Consider the following 10,629-nt stretch of genomic DNA (forward strand, 5'->3'; position numbering starts at 1 on the left):
AAGGGGGGGTTACGGATTACTAGCTAATTAGCCTTGTCCCACTCACTTTTGACCCCACCCTAGGGTTAGGTTTACAGGACCAACCCCAGCTGAAAGTGGCTCTGCTCTATCTAAACACCACCCCCACCATCCACGCCCACGACAGTGGATCCTTATCTCTGGAAACCAGAAAAATTAGGTTTAGGATTGGGGTTAGGGGGTGGCCTATATGCCACAAACTAGATTAGCGTTTAGTTGGCTTTCAAAATAAAAGCCCCCACATTTTCTAAATGAAACACCGTTTTTGTTAAAACCTTCAAAATTTATATTTGATCAATTTAGAAAGGGGCCAGAGGCCATGATTGGGCCGACCCCTTTTATCCAGAGTGCGAGGTCTCGACCAGGGCTGCTTGCAGCTTTAATTAACTAAAATAACCTGTTCAAGCCGCAAGGTGACACCTCAACTAGAAAATAATGAATGGATGTTTTCTGCAGAACAAGAAGAAGAAGAAGAAGGATATTTCTAACATGTCAGGACAATCTGAGAAAATCTAAGAATGACTTTCAACAGATGTTAAGATAAGATAAGATATCCCTTTATTTGTCTCGCATGTGGAGAAATTTGCAGTGGTACAACAGGATAGTAAAGAGAAAGAAGCACACATAGCAGAAACTAAAAAAAGCTGATAAAAATACAATAAAATAAAAAAAAATATGCACACGGTGCCTATATGTGTGGACATGTACAGAATATGGGGGATGTATTGCACAAAAAAGCAGGTAAAAATACAATATAATAAAAAATATGCACACGGTGCACACATATAAGACAGAGTTATGATACAGAGGCAAGGCAAGGAAAAACAATAAAAGTAATAAATAAAATAAAGACTTCATTAATATAATGACTAATAAATTAATAAATTAATTTATTATTTATTGGAAAGCCTGAGCACATAATAGTGTTTCAGACTTGGTTTAGAGCCGTAAAATATCTGAACACGGTAGACTTTTATTTAATATTTTTTATTTTTTATTTATTTATTTATTTTTGATAAATCAACAACTGCAGTTTCCAAATTATTTGGTTTATTTCTTCCTATTGAAATAGTCAGCCGCTGATTGGCTTTGGGTTTATTGTCCAGCACTGCTTCCGTGTGGCCAGTTATAGTACTGCAGGATGAAAAGGGGTAGGAACCACTGAGCCGTTCCGTGTTTCCTGTCGGAGTGTTTTATTTGAAGGTAAAATCTGAGCGATTTTCTTTCTAGCGGTGAACGAGACATGTTTTATATTCTTTTGCTATTGTTTAAAGTTTTAACAAACATCTAATCGATACCAGCCGAATCAGAGCGATAACTTTGCTGCATGGAATCATATATTGTGTTGTTTACAGTTGTTTTGTAGGTTTACCGCTGTGTGTATAATTCCAAACCTTATCTACTGGCACTTCTTTTCTCTTTCAGTGGGTCAAGGACTATGAATAAAGAGCTAAAAATGAAGGCAACAATAAACCAGAAGCTGACAGAGATGGGAGAAAGAGACAGGTAAGACGACACGCCGAATCATGAAAGTAAAAACACTTAGTTGTCTAAGTTATTGAGCAGTTTTGGTTATAAGTTGTAGGCTGGAACAAATCTCAAACCACCTGAGCAGAGTAAAGGGCAAAGTTATTCAGAAGACACGGGTTTATCTCAAACATGCTTTGCAGAAGTTCTCCATGACATTGCATCAATAGACATTAGATACATTTACCATATCCATCCATCCATACTGCTTATTCTTATGCAGCGTCGCTGGGAACTGCAGCAAATCCCAGGAAAAAATTAGATTAAGAAAAAGCATCATGAAGTTGCTGTGTACTGCCATCACTTTATACTTCTATCAATAATATACTTACTCAGCAAGGAGGGTCCATTTTTTCCATTATTTATTGTTTCTATGGGCATTAAAAAGGGAAAATAATCATAAATTTGTCAAACAATGACTTGCAGAAGAATCATTAATGATTATATATTCAAGCTTTTAACCACATTATTATGTCGTCTTCTGTTGTATCTCTGTTCTCCTCACCCGTATCTGAATATTACTCTGATTACTGTCAGATTTATCTCCACCTGTTGTTTCAACTATTTTCTTCTCCGAGACATTTTAAACATTATTCAGGAAGAACAAACCACAGTGAAGTGATAACTGAACAAATTGATATAGAGATTGACAACTTCTGAGTTAAACAGTGGTTGAATATTTCACAAGTGATCACCTGTGTGATTGTGTCCATTTCGTTTTTCTTTTTTCTTTTTTCAACTGGATACCATCCATCGTCTCCACCGCTTCATTCTTCTTGGGGTCGCTGGAGTCATTACCAGCCGACTGCGAGATATTGTCAGCTTTTAAAAAGGCCACATAGCGCCGCTCTGTCACATATTTATTGGTCTGGAACGTCCGTCTGAAACCTCCGGATGGTTTATAGTGGGACTGTCAGCACAACTGAGTGAAGAGCTCGGCCCCAGGGCCAACACAAACACTGTTGTAATCAACATGAAGGCCGCAGCTGCTGCTGTTATTATGATAATCTTAACTTTTTCTCAGCATGAGAGGGGAGCACATCTGGTGCAGTATTGTCATTGGTCTTTGTCCTTCATTGACAGGCTGAAGGAGATCCTGAGAGCAAAGCTCACCGAGTGCGGGTGGAAGGACCAGATGAAGGCGCAGTGCAAAGGTAGGACTCACACCTGCTCTTCATGGGGGAAATCAGCATCTCCAGTTTAACTACAGGCTAAAAAATAAAAGAAGATTTTTGCACCTTTGATGAGTAACATACAAACAAATGGACATTAATAGGCCGCTTCTCACCAGTAGGATGATGGTTCGGTCTCGGTTATCAGTAACAAGATGACCCGTTGTGGTTGTGGCCAACCCTCAGCTCTCCATGGTTTCTTGGAACAAATAAAGCAAAGAATTCAGTTTGTAAACGTCATAGAGCAGCCAGGTTTTATATCTTATTACCGACCATTGAACCTAACGTTGGCCAGCTTTATTATTTTTAGCTGATTAAACAAAATATTGATTAATTGAGCATCAAAATTGTAGAATCCGTTAGCAACTAATCTGCTTTTTGCGTCTCCTGATTCATTCAACCATCAAGCAAATAGTAATAAAAGTTCCCGCCCTCTTCTAAGAACACTTTAAAGGACAGTGCCTCAGTGTTTGTGCAGCTTAAAGTGTCATCAAACATTTAAAATTGCGGGAAATGTCAGGACTCATGTTGCTGCATTACATTGACACTGATGTGGTTTTTGCTGTTTTCAGAGGTCATCAAAGAAAAAGGTCTGGAGCACGTCACGGTGGAGGACCTGGTTGTAGAGATCACTCCAAAAGGAAGAGGTACCTCGACTCACTGTGGTTATTACTTCATACTGTCTTAGCTGCATAGTTTAGTTGCAGTCGTTGATATTTTCTTGTGAGCTGTGGTGAAAGACAAACGGATTAATTGCAGAAATTCAAAGGTAGGATGATGGTGATGAAACGATGAAAATGCAGGGGGCCGAGATTTCACACCAGTTTAGGTACTAAATGTCCAAAGCTGCGGGAAGCTGCGTTTTTTTATTATTTCTGTTCAATACAACACGGTATTTTCTCGTCTTCTTTTCAAAACTGTATCAAGTTAAACTTCCTTTCTTCCTGCCGTAGGTACAGTGACTGACTGGAAGGCACAAACTAAGGCATATTTACTTTTCTTTCTAAAAGAACACAATTCTATTAAATTAAAATACATTTGTCTAAACAAAATCAGTAAATTAACTGAATTTGAAAACACATCTCACATAAAGTAAACTATGAAGGAAATCTCTTCAATTAACAAACAAAGGCTGGTAAACGTTCCTCCCAGCTCCTGCAGGGTTTGGCCGGAGCGTCTCACTGTGATGTCGGGTGACGTGCTGCATCATGTTGGTTGTAATGTTTGTGTAGGGCGTCACAGTGTTTGCTCAAAGAATTATTTTTTATTTATATAGCACCTTTCCCTGCCATGAGTCACAAGGTGCTTAGCAGCACTAAAAACAGAAGAAATGATATAAATAACAATTAAAAAAAATAGTTCTGTTATTTTCTCACCATTTTCATTTTCTGACTTCGGAAAGCCAAAATGCTGCCGCACCTCCGAACTATAACTGGAGGGAGCTTCTTGTATTTCAAACTCACCTGAGGCCACAGACATAACTTTGCCGTCCTCCGCACCGATCGCCTTGCCGCTCTGCGCGTGACGTAGGACGTCGAACACGTAGCGACGGGAGGGCGTTGATCAAGGAAGGGGAGCGTCTTTGCTCAAAAACAATGAGCAAAATTAGATTGAGCCCTCTGCTGTTTGCATCGTTATGCTTTTTTTTTTTTATTATTATTATTATTGCACCGATTTAATTCGTCAATGTAGGTGAGATGGCAGCCATGTAGGGAACAGGATGCTGAGGATGGAGCTTCCAGCCAAGAGGAGAAAACAAAAGTTGGATGTAGTGGAGGAGGACATTTAGAAGAGAGAAGATCGACCACTGTGGTTAAGATGCATAAATCTTAATCTGATTGAACGAAATGGTTTTCCACGAAGACATTTCAGAGCTCGGAAGTGATGCATGCCTTTGGAGCTGACACATCTGCAACACGTTGGACTGCAGCTCGGCTTTAACCTCCACAGCTGTAATGTTTCTGTCTCGGGCGCGTTGGATCTTCATGAGACGTAGCCGTTCCTCGACAGAATAAGTGCGACCGAAGAGACAGCGTTCTTGCAGAAATGATAAATCCTCACTGTTTTTTTTTCTTCTTCTTCTTGCAGCCTTGGTGCCAGACAGTGTGAAGAAAGAGCTCCTGCACAGAATAAGGGCCTTCCTCGCACAGCATGCCACATAAGTTCATCCCATCACTTTCCCATAATAATTCTATTTTTAAAGGGCAGAATTGACTGACATTCACAATAAAAATTCCTTGGCTTTAAGTCTGAATTTACCTAGGTTTTTACCCACCGTGTGATCCGTAGCCACATGTCTAACATCATTTGCCTTGAGCATGTGTTCACATTTTGTATATAATATGACGCTTTTGATATTTAGAGTCGTCAAAATCATTTGAATAAAATACTAAACAATTAAACCTTTTTTGACTTGGTTTTTTACTTTGCATTAAGGTGCAATTAAGTAGTCACGTGTTTCTGTCTCCATTTATTAAACATTAAAAGACAGCATCAGCTTTTCACAGTGCTGGGTCGCCGGTGCCAATGGTTATAACTAGAAAGTTAATCCAGCAAACATGAGGGCAGGAACACGACACAGACTGATTCCAGCCTGTTAAATTGTTGAATCAAGTTTTAGATATGTACGGTCTTGGGATTTTTGGTTCATCCAACAAATATTGAAATGGTTTTGTAATACTCAATGACACTTTGAAATAAGTATATAAATGCATTTGTTCTGAAAATTCATCACCAGCACTCCACACATGCACAGTGAAGTCATCATGTTGATAGTCAGTGTTTATTTAAAAGATAAAACCTTGTTAGTTTTCAAAATCAGTGTCTCTTATCGAGATGAGTTTGAATCCATAAAAGATGATTGCGTACTTGTAGCATGTTACCATACACTTTTACTAACAAACATCAGTGAGAGTCTTCCTTCATAAGTGGAAGAAAGCCTCTCCGACAAACCCTTTGATTCTCCATCAGTTTCTTAATGACTTCTACGTCAGCGCCATGAATTGCTTGTCAAGGTTGCACTAAAGGTTGTGCAGACACTTAATATCGCTCTCTTTCTATAGTTTAATCTTCATAAATCATAATGCTGTGAGTGGCGCTCTTCATGTTGTGTTTATCAGACTGAATACACAGTATTTCATGTCATTCAGATCAATAAAGAAATACTGATATTTTTACAGAAATCATCAATTTCAGAATATTTCACCGGACGATCGCTTAATTTTCACACTCTATATACAAAGATAATTCCACAAACTTTTCTTCACTCATGGGTAAGAACTACTACATTTTTCCCGTCGTCGTCATGATGTGAACCATTGGACTACGCACTGGTGCACTAGATTAGTGAGTCTGAGGCTGAGATGCGTATTGACGGTGGCAATAAGGAGTAAGAATCGTGTGGAACCACATCAGCTCTGGAAAAAAAACTACTACCTGTACAATAAATTGTGTGGAATCAAAGGAAAAGCATGTGTTTTCATCAACCTTTGAGTCGACGCTAGTGGTCAGACAGAGTGTCTTCTCAACCCATCATCAGTGATTTATAGTTTCTCCAAAAGGTTTGAAGTGTGTGTGCGTGCGTGCGAGAGAGAGACTGAAAGCTCTTTGGCCAAAATTGACCTGCAAAGTCTCTAATCTGATCCACCAAACTACCAAGAAATTGTAAAAAAATGAATTCATGTTGAGATTGTATAAATTTTTGGGAGTAATTGTTAATTTTATAAACATTTGTATCCAGTATACTCTGCGACACATCACAATAAAATAAAGTTCAAATTAAAAGGTTATTTTAGCGGTGTGGCCCGCTCAAGATGAAATTATGCTGCATGTGGCCTCTGAACTAAAACGTGTGTAACACTGCTGGTTATGAGAATGCTAAAAGCCGTTAGCATGTGCTATGTAAAGTCCTTTAGCTTTTAACGTATAAGTTGTAATAATCAGGCTCACATGGTGATTTAGTGGTCGGCACTCACTGCAGAGAGAATAAACCAGATTTAATTCTATATTGAACAGGCTTTCTGTGTGAGTTTGCATGTTCTCTTTGTGCACGTGCAGGTTTCCTTCAGGTTTATCTCCCCTAATCCAAATATAACACGACACAAATCCCACAAATACTTTGGTCATTTCTCTGCATAACTTGGATAATTGGAAAAATTCCAGAATCAGTTTATCATTCTCATTTGACATTATTAAAAATTAAAATCCTTTTAGCAAAATGTGTCTGCGGGCATCAGGATTTGTTCTCTTATCAAAGGAAACACGTTTGCTGTGATTCCAGAAAAGTTCCAGATAAATACTAAACTCTTCCTCGTTCGTTTGATTGCACAGAGAAGCTAATGATCAGCTTTGTGGTATCAGTCATTTTATGAGTTTAGTCTTTATCTCACACGGAAAGGTTTGTCTATGTTGGACGGGCTTTTCAGGAAGCTCCTCTGAGGGCACACAACTCTTTAACAGTTTTTTTGTTCTCATTTTGCCACACCTAATTCAAATAGATGGGTCATAGATGATCAGTGATGATCCCTTCAGAAGAATTGTATGTGTAGCACCGGAGAGAGCATCTAAATCAGCCACAAATTGCTTGAAAGTGTCCAAAAAAAAAAAAAAAAAACCCAGCCTCATTAACGGTGTTTCACTAGTGTGGGAAAAGCTTGAAGTTTGTATTCTCTTTGGTGTTCTGTTTATAACTGCACTGCAGACAGTTATGCAACATGGTGTAGAAGAACAAAATAATATGCTTCCCCAAGACGTGCTTTCCATTGCAGTTCAGTCTAATTGAGGACCCAATAGTACGTGCAGTGTGTAATCCCAGGTATCAACACACAGCAGTCGGCTTCACACCTGGACCTTCAAAAGATGGAACCGCAGCAAAAATGTGTCAAATGAGAGAATGGCCTCAAGTAGCTGTCAGGGAAAAGCGCTTATGTACCATCGTAGCATGAATCACACCCAGCTGCTGCTGTGAATTAACATTGTCCTTTGATTAAGTGGAATTCGATCCCAAATAGCCGTGATCCTGTAATGACTAGCCCGCCGCCGCTTTCGCTTCTCAGAATAACAAAGCGTTCCCAGCAGAGCGGAAAGAGAGCATGAAAAGATGAAATAGGATTGACGCTGTTCCCGGGGGACAAATTTCCTTTTGTTTCGAGGCCCTCGGTGTGCGCCGTGTGAGACGAACAAATGCTCTTCAACGGGAGAGGAGCGAGACGGCGTCCAGAAGGCATAAATTACGCACATGCACCATGGCAAGGTAGTTTCAAAACGTCCCAAAATCCCAAATGTAACCTATGAGCTAAGAGTTCAGCTCTCGCATGTTTTTGTTTTGATGTTGTCATGCAACTCGCTATCGTGTCGATAAAACTCAGACTATCGCAGGAATGTCTGGTCTAGCAGCCATCTTTTCTTAAGTTTTTTTTTTTTTTCCTTTACTTTTTTTCCCCCCCTCCCATCCACACGCGTGAACCGCTCCATTGTTTTTTGACTGAAAAGTCTCTATAGTTACACACGCACAATGCTTAATTGGTTATGGGATTACACACTCGGAGGCCGTGAACCCAAAAAACAAAGTGCCATGGGTAGCGCAATAGCGCGCACCGAGCGGCTCTCGCGGCCCGGTCGCCCACCGAAAGACGGAGAGCGTGTTTTCGTAGCTGAAGGACCCGCCGTGACATCAGCCCGGGTGACAACATGCTGATATACAGTGCTGCTGCGGAGGCCAAATGTAACGTAGCGCTGCAGCCCCTGCACACACGCTCATTTAATGGCCAACATCAATCCCCATGTTATCAGCAGATCTCCCCGGGCCCCTGCATATAACCTGGGGGGGGGGGGGGGGGGCATGTGTTCTACAGCACGCCGCAGACCGGCACTGGATAGAATTACCAGTGATGCAATATATTATCATACAGATTTTTATTTTTTTTTTTCAAATTTACTTTCTCACTCTCTTTTCTCAGCTTTTCTCCAACAGCTCCGCCGAGAAGGTGTGCAGTGACCAGATGACTCTGCACGTCATAAAAACTAAAGTTTAAAAGTCGGGCAAATAAACTTAACACCCCCCCCAGAAAAAAAAAACCAAGGAAATTTGTGTTAGGCAGATTATTTCTTCATTTTAACAACTTTCCTTGGTGATAAATCTTCTATTAGTGGAGAGCCTGTTGATAGCATTACGTGGGATGAGCGGCGTGGCTTAATATGGATATTGTTGTTTGATGCTTCAGGTACATCCAGGTGCGGCATTTCCCTCACTGGAGGTTTTCTTAAGACCATTTCGATGAATATTGAGTTGAGATTCTACGAGCAATTTGGTCCTATGGCTCCTCAGACTGGGACCAGATTATCTAAAATGATGGAGGGGAGAGGACATACCGGCCCGTGTGATCAGCTTGAGCAACGTGCAAGAGTGACCAAAACAAGGTGGTTGATTTGCATTTAGCAGTGGGACAGTGTGCCATCCCTCAGTAGCATGTGTACAGGATTAAGTGGATATTTTTGTTATATGCAGTTGTTGTTCTCAGTACTGAAGCTGTTTTTTGGTTAATGATTTTATTATGATGCCAATATATCAAACAAATGTACAGTATGCCATCAGGTGTGCAGGATTAAGTGCACAAATACTGCTGGTGCATTGTAAATACCACGATATACCAAACAATAGCAACAGTCAGGACGATGCTGTTATTGGCAGGGAATATTTGGACATTATTCATGTGTGCTACCTACATATTCATCCTCTTGCATGGCACAATTTAAAAGGAAAACAAACAGACAAAAAAAAAACATATACTTTTTATTGGCTTAAAATGTCATACATTATTAAAGATAAAAAAATCATGTTTTCAGTGTGAAGATGCTTGTATGCGTCCTGTGAATCTCCCCCTGCGTCAATCACCACAAGCCAAGCAACAACAAAGTGAACGTAATCCACCAGAGTCAACATGAAGCTGTGTCTGAGCGGCGCTTAATGACATTTACAAGGAAGGGAAAAGAAAAAAAAAAAAAAGGCAAACATGACATGTGTGTTTCCACGTGCGTTTTGTGTGCATGTAGGTAAGTGTGCGCGGATATGTTCATCGCCCCTGGAATGGGATGGCTGCGGCGTGACGGCAGCTGTGTCAACAGGCGAAGTCAGCCAATAAGTGTGGTCGTTGGTTCCCGAAGGAGCTCCACCGTCCTCTCTCTAGTGCAACTGGCAGCATCCAGAGGCCATAAACACCTCCCGCACTGTACAAACGAGGAAGAGGGAAAAAAAAAAAAAAGAAAGCTGCAAAGGGTGGAAACAGATGGCAGGTACGCGCTCGCATTATAAACAAAATGTTGGGAAATGATGTTACAGGACAGCGCCTCGTTGGGGAGGACTGTGCACCTGCTTCAGAGGATAACAGTTTAAGAAGTGACCGTGAAATAGTGCATCTCAAGCCAATAAATAAATCTCCTCATGTTTACAGCAGTATATCTGACATTTCTTATTTATAGGCCACGGCTACAGGCTTTTGTGTGTCATATATCTTCCCCGGCGCTTTTTTACATCGTGGAAAGGGCAAAGATATTGCATAAGCAGACAAAAGGGGTCAGAGAGGGTGTTTCAAAAGTCAAAAAGAAAGGAAGAAAAAACGGCCATGTGCAAATTCACAAGACCCGGTGTGTGCAGTTGGCCTTCTTTTACTGTCAACATGTGCGAATGCCATGCTCGATAAATTTCTCTTTGAATCCCCTCGCCAGAATTTATGAGACGTGCAACATGGGGTTGCAACTCTTTTGAAGGGGACACACTCGCAGCGCCCGGTGCTTCACGTTCTCATTCTTGAGAAGGACAAAATAAGCGAAAAAAGAGAAGCTGGCACGCAGCATCCTGCAGTGTAAAGAGCTTTAAATGTATTTACATTCTGTTGTGTCTCCCGGGAACTGTTTT

At 40.6% G+C, this 10,629-nt stretch overlaps 1 protein-coding gene across 1 annotated transcript; it reads left to right on the forward strand.

Moving 5' to 3' along the window:
* Window positions 1-1,173: 1,173 nt before the first annotated feature.
* On the forward strand, window positions 1,174-5,116 carry eny2 (ENY2 transcription and export complex 2 subunit). The gene is made up of 5 exons (XM_080472109.1): window positions 1,174-1,221; window positions 1,444-1,524; window positions 2,629-2,699; window positions 3,290-3,364; window positions 4,806-5,116. Exons 2-5 carry the CDS (start codon window positions 1,457-1,459, stop codon window positions 4,877-4,879), a joined length of 288 nt encoding a protein of 95 aa, XP_080328235.1. The 5' UTR covers window positions 1,174-1,221; window positions 1,444-1,456; the 3' UTR covers window positions 4,880-5,116.
* The last annotated feature ends 5,513 nt before the right edge of the window (window positions 5,117-10,629 follow it).

This window comes from Lipophrys pholis (assembly GCF_963383615.2).
Source record: "Lipophrys pholis genome assembly, chromosome: 9".
Classification (NCBI taxonomy): Eukaryota; Metazoa; Chordata; class Actinopteri; order Blenniiformes; family Blenniidae; genus Lipophrys; species Lipophrys pholis.